The 19451-nt window shown below is 37.0% G+C and overlaps 2 protein-coding genes across 4 annotated transcripts in view; one reads left to right on the forward strand and one right to left on the reverse strand.

Moving 5' to 3' along the window:
* FGF14 (fibroblast growth factor 14) overlaps nt 1–8225 on the forward strand; it is a 554596-nt gene extending 546371 nt beyond the window's left edge. For all 3 annotated transcript variants that reach the window (XM_084767839.1, XM_084767841.1, XM_084767840.1), the window contains 2 exons: nt 2729–2927; nt 6194–8225. In XM_084767839.1, coding sequence (XP_084623965.1) covers nt 2729–2927; nt 6194–6330 — 336 coding nt within the window. In that variant the 3' untranslated portion in view covers nt 6331–8225. The remainder of the gene's footprint in view (nt 1–2728; nt 2928–6193) is intronic.
* Nucleotides 8226–10845: 2620 nt separating this feature from the next.
* The window catches only part of ITGBL1 (integrin subunit beta like 1), a 233011-nt gene continuing 224405 nt past the window's right edge, over nt 10846–19451 (reverse strand). Inside the window, exons 10-11 of the mRNA XM_084767838.1 lie at nt 14397–14510; nt 10846–13295 (exon numbers count right to left, since the gene is read on the reverse strand). Of these exons, the coding sequence (XP_084623964.1) occupies nt 13204–13295; nt 14397–14510 (206 nt within the window). The 3' untranslated portion in view covers nt 10846–13203. The remainder of the gene's footprint in view (nt 13296–14396; nt 14511–19451) is intronic.

Raw genomic sequence — 19451 nt, forward strand, 5'->3', positions numbered from 1 at the left:
TATGTACACACACCAACACATATGTATATACAAACACAAGATCCTAGCACACACCTAAATAGTAGTGTTTGGAGGCCTTGGTATGTTGACTGAATAAATTACCACATTGAAATCTCATTTTGTTTTATATTTATGCCAATCAATTCAGAGCAGTAGCAGTAGCTGCCCTCCTTATCAATGGTGTGTATGCATCGTATGTCATATTTTGGCAGAGGTGATAATAATAAAGAATGATCTAAATTCACATTGTGGGAAACAGTGTACATAGATACAAGACAGGTAACTGTGAGCCATGCTCTGGCTAAAGATCCAATGCCACCAAAACAAGTTCCAGCTACCTTAACCCACATTGAGTAGACTAGCAGGCCAGAGGTTAGCACCAAATCCTTTGGTGATTCTCAGGCAGGCAGATAACATGTATTGGCACATTGGACTATCTCAAGGATACAAGTGACATGCCAGAGTCTAATCTATTTGTCCTAGAAGACTTAGTTCCGACCAATATGACCAATGTATTAGTCTGTTGGGGGCTCTTCTAGTTTTATTGTGTTTCTGCGATAAAAACACTCTGACTAAAAGCAACTTAGAGAAATAAGTTTATTGCGTCATAAAAATCCAGGTTATATATAATGGAGAAATCAAGGCAGGAACTTCAAATAGCTAGTTACACCACACACAGACACACAGATACACACACACACACACACACACACACACACACACACACACACACACACACACACACAAGAACAGAGAGAAATGAATGCGTGAAAGTTCACTGGCTTGCTTATGCTCAGCTTGATCTCTCCATTCAATATAGTTCAAGACAAACTCTCTCAGGAATGTTGCCACCCACAGTGGGCTGGATCTCCCCACATCAATTAACTTAATTAACACAATTTCTCAAAGACAGCCCACAGGCTATCCCTATGGAGACTGCCTTCCTAAGTAATCTGCAGCTGTGTAAAGTTAGCAATGAAAGCTAGCCACCCACCCCAAGGAACAAGCCAGCCTTGGAACACGCCATTTTGCTTTCCTCTGCAACACCTCTTATACCCTGACTCAGTGAAGCTCTGCTTATTAATGAGAGAGCTAAAAGGAGGGTATTTGGAGAACAGAAATTTAGTAGAAGGCTAGGACATTAATTTGGACAAGATCTTATAAAAAATCTTAGGTATTATCTGTTCAGAACATTACACATCCCTGTGGGAAGGGCTAGCCTGCCTTTTGTTTTGTTATTGTCTTTTATTAATCACTGCCATCTGTCATCTTTGCCTTGAAAAGCATCTAAATTAATGAAATCTGTTTCTCCTTGGAAAATTATGTTCTGTTGAAGCAAATTTATGGGGCACACTGAATAAATTTATACTGCAGAGTATATTGCTTGATAATTCACATTCTTTTGGGAAATATAGGAAGGCATTCTCTATATGAAATTATGACACAGTTCTTATAAAAACATAAATTTTAACTAATAAGGATTTTCTTTTTACTTTTTAAAAGATGTGTATATACACATTATGTGTGTGGGTACATATATACATATATACTCAAAAATAGCACAAAATAGCACAGGCAACAGTATATTTAAACTGCTACAAAAGCTAACTAAGTATCTTCTATATCTTGCCACTAGGTGGTTAGAATTTTAAAGTTTTATTTAATTGGGTGCTGTCAGATGTGCTTTTAAGCTGCATCATTATGCATTTTTATAAACTAGCATGAATTATATTCATTATTATTTATTTCAAAATAAAATTTTCAGACAGATATAACGTCACCTGTGACATTTGTGATGTGTACAGCAGTACCGAAGCTGTGTGCTGCTCACTGATGAATGAGGGGGATGGCACTGGGCCCACATCTGTTTAACACACTATATGTATTCTTTCCAAAGCTTCTGCATGGTTTCCAGTCAGGGGAAGGTTTTTCTGTTCATCTTCAAGAGTTTCAGTAGGGCTCAAAACCATGAAATGAGGCAATTATTTTCAGCTTTCATGAGCTAGCATGATGCCTGTCTTCAGCTTGTCACACATCAATAGCTAGCTTGTGTGCTGTCTGATTGTCACAACTTTAGTTTGAGCTTTCAGTTTGTTCCTCAGTAGCATAATGCGTCACTTTGTAACACTCGGGATTCCAGTAACAACTGTCTACTTACTATTACAATATTTCAGTTATTTGTGTTAATATGATGTAAGACATGATATGTTAAATATTTTATAAACTTTATCAGGAATAGAGGAAGCTACACTAATGTGGTTAAATGCTGATTAAATTGGGCTCTGGTTAAGTTAAAGTACTGTATGGCTCATTTTTCTTTTTGTTATTATGATCTGATACCATGTCTGATACTGTATACTGTGTACTGATACAGGTGGGGCTGTACTGGAACTGATTGTGCTTAGGCTGTCCTCAAACTCACCGCAATCCTCCTGCCTCATCCTTCTGAATTGAATGTTCAAATTACAAGCAGGAGCTACTATGCCTGGCTTACATTTTTATTTTTTTATTTAAAGAAGAAACATCCTTGAATGTGTATTCTCACCATTACAGACTCTCCAAGTTCCTCTGGTATTGACAATTATGTATAGAAAGTTCCTGTATTCAGGAAGGCTCAACTCCAGTCACTGCTCCGTGTGGTCACCGTGTCAGAGAAATTAACACAGAGGAAGTGAACACTGGAGGCTTCCGCTTTCTACTTTAACTTTCTCCTCTTTTCTCTCAATAGGAACTTTTTACTCCTGAATGCAAGTTTAAAGAATCTGTTTTTGAAAACTACTATGTAATCTACTCATCCATGCTGTACAGGCAACAGGAGTCTGGCAGAGCCTGGTTCTTGGGATTAAATAAGGAAGGGCAAGCTATGAAAGGAAACAGAGTAAAGAAAACCAAACCTGCAGCTCATTTTCTACCCAAGCCATTGGAAGGTGAGTGTATCACGCATATCATCCTCCTGGAAGCTGCTACAGAGTTTGATTTTCACATGGATACATCTAATATGGTTACAAAAACCTTCTAGAGGATAATAGAAATGTCCTTTATTGGAAGGGTTTTTACACAGATTTCTCCTTATGTTGCTTTGCTAAGCTTCATGGGGCTACCAGGTGAAGGTTTGTGGCAGAACATATGCCTAACATGTGTAAGAGGCAGGATCTTCAATTCTGGGCATCAAAAATGGGGAGAAAAGAAAAAAAATGTGTTTCCCTACTATATACTGTATAGTATGTAGTGTGTGTGTGTTTGTGTGTAGCAAAAAAAAATTCTTTCAGTTTACAAATCCTCACTGTCTCAAATGCTCTAAATGCTTTCATGACAGTTCAACCAATTATTTGCAATGTAAAAATGAACTATGTTCTTAAGAATATTTAATAAGTAAATAAGAAAACATTTTCACATGGATTTTCAAGAAGTGTTTGCCTATTTTCAGATTATATGGGTAAAAATTTCTTCTGAACTATTATAATTCTTGAAACTGATCCTTAAAGAACTCTGTAAAGTTCCATACTACATACATTATTTTCCTTTTAATAAATTATTCCCCTTGCATTAGAGGAACTTACCTACCTTCATCTCTAAATAACAGCTTCTTCACACTTATTTTGACCAAATTCCAAGGCACAAGCTACCATGCTCTAGTAAGTAATAAAAAACATATGTATTTTGATCATTAATGCTTCTGCAAGAAGAGCTATTTACTGTTATTTATGTTAAATTTTAGAACTGAAAAAAATGACTTTGAAGCTATTCCAAAGTTTTCTTAAGAAATGAAATGAGGGAAATAGCAAAGCAAGCAAGCTTACAGAAGTGACCCCACTTCCTGGGATAAAAGCACAGCCAAGTGCTCCGCTGGAGGGTGACATGGCTCATGGCAGTGACTTCTAGAAGGCCATAGCCAAGCCTGTCTACAGGACTCCCCAGTGTGGCCTTAATGCTCTTCAGGCTTGGTGCTTTCAAGCTCAGGGCTACCTCCAACCACTGAGCTGACCCCAGTTCTGCTTCTGTAGGTAGGTCAGGTTTGAGACACATAATATAATCATGAAGTCCAAATAAAAATATCAGAGATTCTCCAGCTGTGGCATAAACAGTATAATCACAAATAAGTCCTATTACTTGGTATTCTAACCTCAAGTTGAACTGTGTGGGTATGGTGTGTGCATATAAGGGGAGAAAATACTATTCTATCATGTCTTAAAATACTTCCTGGACAGGGGTACGCTAATCAAAACAAGGAGGGTATGCTCTTTTATTCCCTTAAAACATTACCACTGAAAAACAATGCTTAACAGTGGAGATTACTAGAGGGATAGTAATTTCAAACTTTACAAGCCAAAATATGGTATAAATTATATAACTGAAAACTTTAGGACAAATATAGACATTTCCACAGAGGTATGATTCTTTGTTTCTTGGATACTCTAAGGCAGTCATATCTCCCACTCAGTTTTATTTTATATATAGTGTAGGTCAACACTTTGATGCTATTGGATCCTAATTTGAGTGTGAGTGAGAGACTGGCGATGCTTCAAGAATTGAGACTGCCTTCCTTCTTTTTAAATTAAAAAATGATTTTTAGTACAATATATCCTGATTATTGTTTCCCTTCCCCCAACTCTTCCCAGATTATCTCCACTTTCCTACCCACCCAAGTCCATGCCCTTTCTTTCTATCTGTCCTTAGAATGGAAACAGGCATCTAAAAATAATAATAAAATAAAATCAGATAAACCAAAAGCCAAAGAAAAAGCTCAAGAAACACATATAGATGCAGGGAATTCATACACAGAGAAATTCCATAAGAACACAGAACCAGAAACCATCACATATATGCAAAGGACCTGTAAGGAAACAAAAAACAAACAAACAAAACCAACAACAAAAAGCCTAAAGCCCCGAAAAAGCATTATGAGACGAAGAACCTACAAGTACCAATGAGCTCATTTTATGTTGCCGTCTACTCCCGAGCATGAGATTAGGCATAAGAGTGGTTTGTATACCCAGTGAGATACCACTGGAGAAAACTAATTTTTTATTTGTGAGGGGTTAACAATTGGAGACAGTTTCTGGGTCAGAGACTGGCTGCTTTCACTTCCCAAGTCACTTAGCTCAGTATACATTACTAAGTACACTAAGAAAAAACATATGATGTGTAGATGCAGATGTAAGAGCCCTCCACAGTACTCATAGAATTGATTCTGACCCCACTAAGGGTCTTTTCTGAAACAACTAAGCTTTCAAAACCCAAGGAGAGCACCGGGCAGATCAGCTGTAATCATATTCCTGGTGGCAGATGAATTTAAGTCAACTTAACTTCCCCAAATGTCAGATGCTCTTAAATACCCTTTCCTGGGACTCTGTAAAGCATTTTCTAAAAACTGACATGAACTATGTTGTTCATGGCACCAGGCACAACTTAGGCAGTTACTCACATTTCTCTCAGGCATTAGTACCAGTTGCTATTACTGTTTTATGCTTCCATCCTACAGACACCGATTATCTTAATTTTAAATAATGAAATATATATATATATGTACACACCATACATTTGGCATAAGATGTGCAAAGGCCCTTAAGGAAGCCTTTATTGATAATGCTGTGTATAGCTTTCAAGTGGAACCCAGTGTGACTCTATGTCACATGAGAGAGAAGATAGCTTAGTGATCCCAGATGAAAAGAGAATTAGGTGAAATGCTTTTTCTCCTGGAGAGATAGAGATAGAGATAGGGATAGACATGATAGAGATAGATAGAGATAGGTAGGTAGGTAGATGGATAGATAGATACAGGGAGAGAGAGAGAGAGAGAGAGAGAGAGAGAGAGAGAGAGAGAGAGAGAGAGAGAGAGAGAGAGACAGCATGCATATGCATGCTCATGCATGTTTGAAAATTATGTGCTTTCCTTTATAAGTCTACAAAGAGACCATAGCTCTTATTTAATTGTTTCTTGGTAAAAAATCTAATTACATAACCATGCATATATTTTAGTGTATAAATTAGAGAATGCATCGAAAGTGATGTCATAATTTATGGACTGGAAATGACTGCCTTAAAACCGCTTCCTGATATCAATTGGATTGGGTTTATTCACTGAAAATAGACACAGACTGGCTGAGGTCTGTGCAAAAAGATGGTGTGCCATTTTTTTTCATGGTAATCGGACAACTTTTACTTTTTCCTCTCCCTTTCTTTACATCTCTAGTTGCCATGTACCGAGAACCATCTTTGCATGATGTTGGCGAAACAGTCCCGAAAGCTGGGGTGACGCCAAGCAAAAGTACAAGTGCGTCGGCAATAATGAATGGAGGGAAGCCAGTCAACAAGTGCAAGACCACATAGCCAGATCCTCAGGTGTCCTGACTTGCTTGTCCCGAGCACAGTGGAGTGATTTATCCTTACCAGACATTCCTGCTCCTGTGGCTGAAGAGGCCCAGCAAGCAAGCTGATGCTTGCTCTATGCTGTCTCAGACCTCCTTCGTTGCAAGTGGATAAATCTCAACCTGTGGTCCCCCCACACCAAGAAGACACCTGGACAAACCAGCTAAACTCAGACCATGGAATGCCCTACCAGATATGGAATGCCTTTTTACTATCTTTTCTGTGACCGTGACACTTCATGTGAATGACATCCTTCACAAGTACACTCGATACCTTGCCTGCTGACAGCTACCCATAATTCTTTTTGAGTCCTGTTTCAACGAAATCCATGTGTTTAAGTTAATTTTGTAGCACACAGATAATATTGAGTAATTTCTAGTTAGACGCTGTAAACCTGTGCTATCATGGATTTCTCTTCTTCCCATTTTTACAGGGCTGCTCGCTCCACTGTCTGTGACCTTTAGCAGGGATTGTGTTCCTCTAAATCTTCAATGTTGCAGTTGGTTTACTTTGGAGAATGATTAGGGAATCAGGAAGCCTCCTAAACCTATTACTACAAATAGTATCTATAAAGATTAAGATTGTCGTCTTTGGCTCACATTATCGATTAAACACACATATATGCTTTGTCCAGTAGGAGACGCTGTGCTCCTGAGATAGGCATTGCTTGGGTGGAACAAAGGTCAAACACAATCCACGGAAGCTCCTTATGATAGGTGTTTGGCATTCCCTCTTAGTTTCTTTATGTGTGTGTGTTTTATACATATCACAAGCTTACTGGTAATGGTAACATTTGCCTTGCCCAGCGAGCAAGACCCACTTGGTTTTTGAGAAAGTGGGTCCAAAGAATTCTGTAGGCCTTGTAGGCCTGATTAAGGTTCATTTTTTTTCATCTATTAATCCTCATTATTGGGAAAAAAAAAGAACAAAACCAAATCATTACAACCTATAAGAAATATGCTACCTAAATCCATTCCCTACCCTCTCCTTCTTCCTGTTTTAATGAAGATAACTTGCTGCCACCCCCACTTGGGCTGCATCCCAGTCATCCTCACCAGAGCATGGACAAGGTGGCTGCTGTGTCCCTTCCTGCAGCAGCAGTGCACACGCTAGTATAAATTACACTTTGATATTTTTGGTGTTTAATGACAAGTTTTTAAACTGGACATATTAGGGTTTTTGTTTGTTTATTTTTAGCTCAGCATGCTGGGTCTGGTACTGTGGGTGTCATCAGTACATATGTCTAACTCAGCTCTGTGGGGCCCAGCAGGCTGGGGTAGAGATGATTGGCCAAGACTTTAGAATATGGTTTGTTGAGTACCCTAAATAAAACTAAAGACAACTCAACACTCTCCACCAATAGGGTTTGGGCCATTTGATTTATTTAATTTTGTTCTCTTGCTTTCTTATCATCATTTGGACTTAAATTCCGTAGGGCTCCAAGTTTAGGGATACTAAGAAAGTCTATGAACTGCTGGGGACACAATTTGAAGATTCCACGCCAAATGTATAATATGAGATACAAAGAGCTTCAAAGTGTTTAGTATTAAAATGTTTGGAAATACATTTGTTAACTGTGTGTACAGTTAATAAAATTCATGTTTTCTTCTCAGAAGAGTTCATTGAGACCAAATTGAACCTCTTTTTATAGAAAACAATTGATGTGGTATCAATGTACTGGCCTTTTGTTATTATTTTCATGTGGCAGGATAACCCAGTTGCCATTTATCCCCATCTGCACTGTACTTACTGGGAAATTCTTTTCTCATTGCTTTCATGAATCTCCATGACAGCCCTTGCCCAGCATAGAAAAATTTTGGCCTGCTTAGCTAATTAAGTATTCAGTATAAATTTAACTGTTCATGCTTATTTAATTTTCACATTATATTCCGTTTTAATAAATAAACATTAGCATAATGTTTGAGTAGATTTATTGTCAATAATGCTAAATTGCAAATACAATGAAATGACTCCTTTGACCACCCCCAATTTGGTGTTATGCATAATTACAAGAGACTCGTTAACTGATTATGTAGGGAAGACAGATACCCTATAATATGTGGTAAAATGTGAGTATCTTGTAATTACTATTAGTTGGGCTTAAGACACAATTTATACCCCTCCACATGCACACACACCCTAAACAAGCCCAACTTTCTGTTTTTGATAATCAACACTGCTCTCAAAACCTATTTAGTGGTTAAAATTAACACAAGATTTATTTTTGTAAGTGAGATTTATGTTAATGTTTTCCTCTGTTTTGTTTTCCAAGAGTTGTCTATAAGAACATTTATCACTGTAAGTAGATATTCAAGTGGTTTTTTTTTCCTAATATATGTAGATACGTTGCAGCAGGATCCTGGTTATTTATCTTTGATTTAGTTAGGCCATTTCCTTTGTGTCTGGTCTCACCTGTTGCATGGGAAGAGGAAAGCACCAAATGATCCGCATGTACTAGGACCCCTGTATCCAGAAGTGCTGGTATGTATTATTCTATTACATACAGAGAGCTTGTCTGTATTGTACAATTTGTGTTTCTTATCATTTGTTGTATTCATATATACAACGTATCAAATAAAATACTCATATGAAGGCATATGGAAACCATAAAAACAACCTTATGTAACAAAATGGCATTGTGTTGTTTCAAATACAGAGAACTCTCATGTAAATAAGTTGATAAACTCAACTTTCCCCTTTACCATGCCAAAGAAAATTTTAGCTTCTTGATGATACCTCTCTTGCTATTTTCTGGAAAAAAGGTCATCATTCCTTCCCTTATAAATTAAGTTTGCTATTATTAAATGCAATCTGTCATCACTGGTGTTCTGTATAGTAAATCAGATGGAACACATTTGTTTTTATATACTGTGTGTTTTATATCCCCCTGTATGTATGTCCATTGTACCAAGTCTCTGAAGAGCCACTCTTTCTGCATGCATATCTGGTGGGGGAGGGCTCGATCTACCGCCTTGTTATGGTAGCTGATTTACTTTGCTTACCCATCAACAGAGCTCAATGTCAGTCCTTTGCATAATTCAAATAATGCCATTTTTTGCTTTCAAATAAGTTTACTTCTTAAGATTTTTTACTACTTTCCTTAGAAATGGTTATGAAAGATACACAAACAGTCTGTCCTGTGTGAAGAGTCAAAGGGAACTGAGTACATTTTCCTTACGTATTCTGGAGAATTTGGAGTCTCGCTTTAAGTGTTTGCTTGTCTTTGGTGCTTTATGGTTAGGACCAGATGTGTAGAGGACACCACAGTTTTTGCTCTAGTCTTTCTAACTGTTGGCTTCCTAAAAAGTAAGCAGAATATATCATATACAACCACTTAATTAGTGATTCAACTACAAAACTATTTTCCCCCTTGAGTGACCAATATCAAACTTGGTTCTCTAATCAAAAACCAAAACAACAACAACAATCAGAAATCCTTAAAGTGAACATGTACTACTTTGTTCAAATTTTCTTCCAAATATTACATGGATAATATATGCTTGCTTTCCCTCAAAGAAGGATAGTGAAGCTAAACTGACCAAGGTTCAATTTAGAAAGAACTGAAAATAGTGGGAAATGATTTTCAATTTTATTTTAAGAAAATGCTATATGATAGGAGAACAATTAATCTAAATATGTAGCTATATTCTGAAATGCAGGCTTAATCAAATCCAGAATATAAACTGTGCTGCTCTGGAATAAAGGACATAGGTAGTTAATGGTCCATGGCTTACAAAGTGGCACAGAGTGATGGGTGAGTGTCTAGAGTACTGAATGTATTTCAAGATCGTGACAGCTGAGTTTTGCAAGTTAAGAATGTGTTGTAGTTTTTTCTTTTGTTCTTGGTTCTCATTCCATCTAATTCTGATATCTGTGGCTGAGGCAGAGTTTGTATCTGAGCTAATAGATAAGTCATTTCTTCCCTGGTGCTGCTGGGGTCCAGATGAACTCCGGATCCTGAAAGTCAGGAGGAACAATGGCTGTCTTCCTAGCTTCAGGACTTTTGATGACTTTTATAAGTCCCCTGGAGGAATTATTCAGTCATGGATTGTTAAACAAGCAGGTGATGATCATCACCATTGGTAAACTTAATATCCCCTTTTCAATTATCATGGATCTCAATGTAACTTTTGAAAACCACAAGCAAGCCAAAGAGATTTGCTTATTTTCTCCTATTTACAAATGTGTTCTTGCTTGGCATTCTCAAAAAGGTAGTTTCTATCTTGGAGTCAAAGCTTAGAAACATATTTACATAGAGAATAACTTATGTCTTTGCCTGCAACCTTGGTTTTTTTTGTTGTTTGATTCTTATTTTTCTTAAATAAATATGTGTGAAATCTATCACTTCTTTATAGATACACTGGTGTTGGCATGGTTTGAGCCAAATACAGACAGACAGAAAGACAGACACACACAGAAACACAAACACAAACACACACACACACACACACACACACACACACACACACACACACACACACACACACACCACTTATAGCAAAGTATGTTTCCAAGAGAAAGATGTAGTTACTGTTTCCTTCCAGAACATGGCCACCTACAACATATTTTCATGTTTTCCAAAAATTAGGATCACATTTTTCTTCGTATAACTTTTCCAATGTCTAAACTCTATTCTGAGAATACTTAAATGGTAAAGATACCTTAACACTTTTTCTTGTGAAAATATAAGAGAAACACATACTTTTGTGATAGATGCTATTTATGATTAAATGATTAAAAGACTTGGGAGAGAATTAAAATAATAAAAAAACACACTTAAGATGATGAAAAGGCCATAAGGAATTGAAAGCAATTCCAGGGAAGCAAAGTCTGGCAAACTACACACGTAGGTAGCTGTGATTAAAGTCAGCCCCACACCTGTTTATATATAGCCTGAGAGTTTAGGATGGATTTTTATTTATTCATTACAGGTTTAAAATATTAAACAATTAAAGAAGAAGATCCTAACAGTGGTCTCTCTAACACATATCGTCCAGGTCTTTATAGAATTCTGAGTCTTGCAGTAAGAAAAGGTGAAGGTCATTGCACCATGATGGGACAGTCAATGATTCTTAATGTTTGGAACCCACCAACATATCATCAGAACTGCTAATGAATTATTATAGTTTTTTTTCTGGATTAAAACATATATGGAGAGAAGGAAAATACAGAGGAGAGGAGAGAATGCAATCACGCGTACTATACCTTAAGTCATCCTTTTATAAAACTGACGTTGATTACCAGCTTAACAATAGGAACACAACCAATATTTCTGGTTTCCCTAATCTCAGGATAGAGGTAACAATTTTATAAATAGGTTAAATTCTGAGAAACTTATTATTACTCTAAAAACCAGCACCAGTAAAATTGATTCTTCAAATGCTTTCCAGTTTTTAGTTCTTTTTTTTTTTAAAGTTAACACAGTGGAGGCATGCTTTCTTTATTTTTAGTGACTTGACTGACAAAGTCCAAGCCATGATTCTAAAATACATTATTAATATAAAATTTGCAAGTAAAAATTTCACCTTCAAACAATACAGAAATGATTTTGCTATGTTAGTTTGGATTTTACAAATAATTCACATTTAGGATAAAGGTATATTTTTTAGCTCTAAATAATGGTTGATTCAACTATGTGCATAAGTAGATTTAACTGTATATATGCAAAAGAACCCATATATTGTACATTCTCATAATTCAATGTGAATTTCATACACAAAAATTTCACCAAGAAAATAAACATTTTGTTCCTATGACTGAGTGAACATTTGTAATTTTGATTTAAGCCATTCCTAGAATTTTGGAGTCCTTTTCTGAATGTTGATGTCATGCTTGTTGACCCCACCGTTTCTTTGAGGAAAAGAAAGTCGTTTAAAGGGCAATTAATGCAGTTTGAGGACCCTGGGCTTCTTACTGTACATTGTCGTCTTCAGAGGACGTGACATTACAGGGATTAATTTACATGTGAAAAATCATGTTTCTTGTACATGTAACCTGTTCTTAATCTTAAAAGCAGGGTCTGTTAGCTCTTGGGATCTAATGTGGATAGTTCAATTTATTTTTTCTGCCATGTTTGTTTTCCATGAGTAAATAGATATTGACACAGAATATAAACAACTTATGTCACTATTTATTAAAATGTAAAATTGTGCATTTTTTATTTCTTCCTATAAGAGATTCTTGTGAGTTTAAAGCCCTTGTGATCTGGTAAGCCCCAGTCCATCATCACATCTTATCTGTCTCTGTCATCACCATCCCCACATGCAAATTCAGAGCCATAAGGAATCCTGAAAAAAAACCTGATTGATCGGATTATGTGAGAATAAATATTATTCTTATATTTTGATACAGTGTTTCCGGTGTTGGGGTGTGGAGATTTAGCATTTTTCTGCTACATCTTGATAAACATTGGATGTTAGAAAATACTTTGTTGTGAGGGCTTTTCTGTGTTCTGTGGGGAGTGTTTAGCATTGTCTGTCACCACTACCTCTAAAATGGCCACAACACAAATATTCCTACCTTACCCATCTGACAACAAAATTTTCTGTAGACATTGCCAAATGTCTTGTGGGTTGAAAATTTACCCTCTTCAGTCATGAAACACTGATGTTAATTATGGGAGAACAATTCTTTTTTTGGGTGGGGGGAGAACAATTCTTTATGGTGTAATTACATCAGTTTGCTGAAGCCATTTCCAATGAAGAACCACATTTCACTCGGGCAGTCAGAAATAGAAAAACACACAATAGTCTGTCCTAGTACTGTGTATGCATGCTTTCCTCTGAATGTCAAAAATGGCCTGACATAAGAATTCAGCTGTCTCCCATGTGATCACTAAGGATATTCGGTGCCAAGCCAGATTTCACATGCGTTTCCATTCCATCCATGCCAGCATTCACAGTTTCCACAGTTACAGATTCCATTCCCTGCAATAAAATAAACATGGGGATTGTGGTTATGATCAGAATGCACCATTAGAATATGTGACTAGAAATCATAACTGTTCACGAGAAAACCATTCCATTTATCCTCTCTAAAGTGTCTTCAATACAATGATATTATTATATTATTATGCACCTGAGAGAAATCCATCTTTATCATACTTAATGGCATTTCTTTGATGCCATGATATATTAATTGAACAGGATCCACCTTGCATCACCAGCTGGGCTCCCAAATCACAATTCTATCTTCTGTTAGTGGGCAAACCATGTACGACTTATAAAGAAACCTTGGAAGTCATAAAGCCTTTTGATATGAAATTAGGCATTCCAGAGAGGTCTAAAAATATTCTGTTGTAGTATGGTGGACAGAAAGTGATTGTCTAATTTAATGTCATGCCAAATAGTTATCTTTAACCTAACGAAAAAAGTTTGATTACAAAAATACTTGGCTACTGAGAAAGAATTTTATTAGTGTTATTGAATCAGCTAGAACTCTAATAAGTATGAGTACATTTTATAATTAAAATAATATCTTCAGGGGAACACATACACATTATTGTTTACCTTGATTCAGCATTATTTATTACCAATTTTTAGAACTCAGTTAATTAGGTTGTGATGCCATTACACAGTTATATATTTTGTATACTCTGTTGCCATCTCTCACACCACACACACATTCATACATATACCCAGTTCCTTAAAAACACAGCCAAGACACCAACTTGCAGCATTTGAAAGCTGCTTTAAATGATACGGCACCCACTCAGACGATGTTAAAATGAAATGGTTGTCAAAAGAATTCTGCATTTGTGTAACTGTCTTTGTGTAAGTTCACAGGACAGGTTACCTTGTAGAAGTTTCCCAACAATTTTATAATATGGCTCCATCCTTTTGCATTCTTCCAGGGAAAATGTTAATATGTGTATTCACAAATGTTCAAATCTCCTTTCAGAGTTGTTACAGAGTGGCACTGTTCACCTAAGTGTATGGAAGCTGCCCTCTCTGCTCTACCTAAAGCAGTGCATTGTGGGTGTCATTTCACTCTGTGACACAAACAATTAGTGTAGTTCAATACTGTACCTGTGCAAATGAGACCGTCGTGTTTGTCGCAGTCTCTGTCATCACAGTCACAAAATTCCCCTGAAATATACCACTCTTTTGCAGAACAAATGCACTTTCCACAGTGACAAGAACCTGAAATCACAAAGGGTGTTACTCACTGCCACCAGAGAAATAAAGGTTACCTTCAAGAGGAGAATATCACTGACACGCTGACAATAGGCTTGTAATAACCTATCTTCTAAAGGTAAAAGTTTATTGAATAGCTACTTTCTCAGAAGGGAGCTTTACTTACTGTAATTCATAAAGGTCACCCAGGAAGGCCTTCATTATAGATCTAGACAGTTGCAATTAGCCTTGAGCAAATGTCCCTTGGTCCAGGCTGGCTGAAATGTCAATGGAACAGGATGTGGTTCATCCTTAGAGAAGCTCTCCCCAAAAGGTATTCAAAATAGATGTTTTATTTGTTTCTTTATTTTTAATTAAATTACATTTCAGAGTTTCTGTCCTCTAAAGAAATCTAATAACAACTTAATTAAATTTAATATTAATTTTGTAATTAAATAATTATTGAGCTGTTGAGCTCATCATCTTAGGCTTGTGTTTACACAGTTTTCTTGAGCTAGGAACACACAAACTTCATACTGAGTGGCAAGGTGAAGTGCTCAAAATGCAAACACTGTCCTTCAGGTCTGATTGATGTCTCAGGCTTGTTCTTCGGAATTTTATTTATAATCAGGAAGAGTCCTAATGAACCCCAAATGAGGTCCAGTCAATTTTCCCACCCCTTGCCAACTTTCTTTCTGGTTACCTCCAATCTAATAAGAAACTGTTTAGTTATTAAAATATTTGGTGTAACTGAGAATCTTACTAATGGTAAAAATGAGTTTTATGATATCTCGAAGAAAAGATACTTCTCTTGTTGTAAATGTCTTTTAAGACAAGCTTGGGGAAAAAACATGTGGAAATGCTATTTTTGCTACAGCTAGAAGGACAACCATAGAATTCAAAAGGACCTCTTCCATTTTTTTCATTTGGCTTTTCTTTCTGGACACAATTTCCTTTTACTAAAATATGCTCAAAGTTATTGCTAAGATACTCCAGTCACCAGTCACTTTGAGAGAACATGAAATAGTAAAAGTTTTTTAATGCATTTAGAAAAACTCCAAACTCAGTAAGTTCTAAATGCACACAGCAGATTCAGGGAAAATTTCTCAGTACTTCCCCTCAAATGGAGTGACTGAAAAATGATGAACAGCATAAAACAGAGAGCAGAAAACCTGGGCTTGGGTTGTCATGTGTATCATGGGAGAATTCAAATTAAAGTGCCCCAAGCATTGAGTGCTATGTGAGTTCATCCCATGGAAGCAGATACATATACTTAGGTGAAAGAAGCTCCCACAACAAAATTTCGTTTTGGTCTTTCCTCATCATACAGCCCAAGGCAAGCAAGTAGCCGGAACCCACTATAATATAAGAATTTTATTTACATTTATTTTTACTTCTTTGTGAAGTGTAGTACAATTTCATTTAGTCTTGTTATTCTGAGAGTCTGACTTTACTTGCAGACTCTTTAGGGAAATCTATGGAGATCTTCCAGTTTTGAGGGATAACTGACTCAGACTATAGCTGCTGGCCTAGTGGGAAAGAGATAACACCTCTCTTGCATCCTCATCAGAACAGAGTGTATCCTCATTTTAGGATTTTTTTTTCTTAAATTTAAATATTCTATTTAAAAATTCTAGGCATGAAAATGTTGAACAATCAATTAGTTATTTAACAAGTGTTAGTGAAACACCTATACTCCATGTCCCCAAAGGCTTATTTCCATCAGAAAAGGATTAAATATTAAGTACTTTTATTTGTTTCTAACATAGTATCTCTTATCATGGAATTACTTCTACAATAAAAATAAATTATTTTGTATACTCATGCTATAACCACATCATACCTAGGATGCCTTTTCATGTGCATCATAATTCCTACAAAGAGTTTACACATGATTTTTGAGCTTATCTCTTGTCTCTACGTGATTCTTAATGCTTCTTTTGTTTGTGTAATACCCAGATGCAAAGAATAGTGAGGTCTTGTCCTGAAATGAGTACATTCAGCTAAAGTGAACATGTTTTATGTGCACTGAGTATTCTACAAGTTCTAGCTCTAAGTATAGTAGATGTCATAAAATGGTTAGAAAAAACTAGGGTGATTTTGTGTATGCCATGGAAGCAATTTTCATGGTCACAATAACTGCAGGTGTGTTGTTTCTGTTTGTTGATTATTGGTAGTAAAATGCTCTATTCCCTACATAAATAGGAACAATATAGCATGTAGTACTAACACAGTGTATGTAGCCAATAGACCTATTATAGACCTTTATTATAGAGTGTGCTGGCTGTTCTTATAAATAACCAATAACAGGGGTGGATTATTCCCTCTCTAGGAAGGAGAAAAACATGAGGAGAAGGCTCTGTCTAACAAATGTAAGCTTCCTGAACCTGCAAAAGTGAGCAACTTTTCAATTCAGCATACTCGGGTCCACTCCCATTGGAGGCCCAGCCTAGCCATAGGCTGCAGCTGGCACACCCTGTCAGGAACCCTAGGGTGATAAACCTGTAACTACAACACCACTAACCCATTTGATTTTATTCTCCAAAAAGGACCTTTAATAATGTCCCTATTTTGCTGACTTTTATTATTGGACAAACTTTTCACCTATTTGTATAATATCCCAAAGACTCAAGGAGGAGAATGAAACACACTTCCATCAAAGATGAGAACGGAATAACAAAAAGGATGGGGGAATTGTCTCAGAAGACATTCTGAAAAGAGTTAACAGACCACCTTAATCTGATCCAGTCTACCATCGATCTATTTATCTATCTGTGATAATTGTCAAAGCAAAAACATCTATATAGTTTCATAAACAAGCAATTCCTGCCTACATATGACTAGCAGCCATCTGGGCAACCAGGACCCTAGGATAAGGTTGGTCTTGAAAAGTATAAGATTTTCCCATTCTATTTTTTTGAGCACACAGAATGGTGGTAACTGAGAAACAGATGGATAAGTGAGAGTAACCTAAACTTAATAATGATGTGGATGTAGCAGTATCACTGTGACAGTTTAAAGATACACTTAAGTGTGTGTGTGTCCTAATGGTATCTGTAAGAGCATAAGAGTGATTACTTGGATCCAGGGTAACATTATTAAGACAAAGATAGTATTGTGTTACCAAGGAGCCAACCAACCAACCAACCAAACAAACAAACAAGTCCCTAAGCCAACCAACAATCGCAAAGCCCTATAAATTTCACCATACATTCTGCAAAGGTAGCTAAACTGAGGGGCAACATGGCCACTAAGCATATCTCTCTTGGTCATTTACAAAGACAACTTCAAGGCCCTATTTCATTACTGGCGTTCCTTTTCATACATCATGCCTGACAAAATGCTGCAACCTAACACCCCAGCAGGCAGTTTTCACTATTGTACTAATGACACCATCTGTTATAAAGGTCACAACAATGTATCTTGTTTTAAATTTTTCTATGGAGTGATTTATTGTCTTGGCTATAAATTTGTAAGAAATAAAATGCTATTTCTTCATCGTCTCCTGAAGTGATGGCTTTATTCCCAGTTCCTAGCAAGCACAGAGTTCACACTCACTATTTTAGTGGGTGTGGGTAGCAAAGTATCCTGGCATGCAGTCACAAGCCAATCACTGCTTCAAACCTGGACTATGGTTCTATGTAATATCTTATTTTGATAGGAAGGAAAAAAATCTCCATATACCTTGAGATCACCAGGATGAGGGTATTCCTGCATGAGTTTTGGAAAAAAATATACAGAATTCAGAAAAGTTCATGAGATCTACCAGGGCTGCAGAGAGAAGGATGTCAACACATCTCCTTTCTCATTCACCATGCTGGAATCCCCCAGGTTCTAACATGCTCTGTTCGTACTATGGTTCTTGGGGTCAGCTGTGGGATGATGCTCTCCATGGAGACCAGGAACAACATCCTTGTTATCCTGTGTGGTGGAGATAAATTACATTTGCAAGAGCTCAGCCTCGGCCCCTTTCTTCTACAGCCCAGCACTGATGCCACCAGAAAGGAAGAGAAAAAAAAAGAATCTTCAAGCATCTGCTGCCCATCATTACTTTGAACCATGAAACTCAAAATGGAAGGCCTTAGGAAGCTTTACATCTTCTTTGAGTTTGGCCATGCTCAAGAATCCTACCCACTTAGCCATTTAGGTCCTTACCCCTCACTGATCCCTCATTGGGCTTCTACAACCCAAAGCAAATCACTGGGAAAGCACAAAGTAGGGATTTGTGTTTGCTTTGATTGTGAGGAAATAGGCTTGAGTCCATATTTAATCAATTATTTTCACTTATAAATTTATTTCATTAAAAAATATGTATCTGTAGATTCAGTGCACATGAGAGTCATGCAAGTCAGAAAAGGATGTCTGCTACCCTGGAGTTGTGAGCTATCCAATGTGGGTATTAAGAACAGCAAGTACTTTTAACTGATGAGCCTTCTCTCCAGTATCCACCAACTTTTTTGCATTTTTATATGCAAATTTTCTAGCTGAAAATTCTGAAACTCTAATGACGACTCAATGTTTATATTTTTTAGGGAATACTTTTACAGAAAAGTCAGGTTAGGAGATAAATGAACTGTAAATCACTGCACTGGTGAATATAGCTTTGTGTGTTCTTTTTTAGAAATTAGTTAATTAATTAAATTGCTTTACAGCCTAATCTCAGCCTCTCCCCTCCTCGCCTCCTAGTCCCACCCTCATGATCCCTCCCTCAATTCCCTTCTCTCCTTCTCAGAGAAGGGAAGGCCTCCAAGCGGTAACCACCCACCCTGGCACCTCAAGTCTCAGCAGGATTAACTGCATTCTCTTCCACTATGGCCTGACAAGGGGAAGGGGAGCTCAGAGGCAACAGAGACAGAGACAGTCCCTACTCCCATTGTTAGGGGACCCATATGTTGACCAAGCTGCATATCTGCTACCTATGTGTATGTGGTCTAGGTCCAGTCCATGCATGCTCTTTGGTTGGTGGTT

The sequence above is a fragment of the Acomys minous genome (genome assembly GCF_964271855.1).
Source record: "Acomys minous genome assembly, chromosome: 18".
NCBI lineage: Eukaryota > Metazoa > Chordata > Mammalia > Rodentia > Muridae > Acomys > Acomys minous.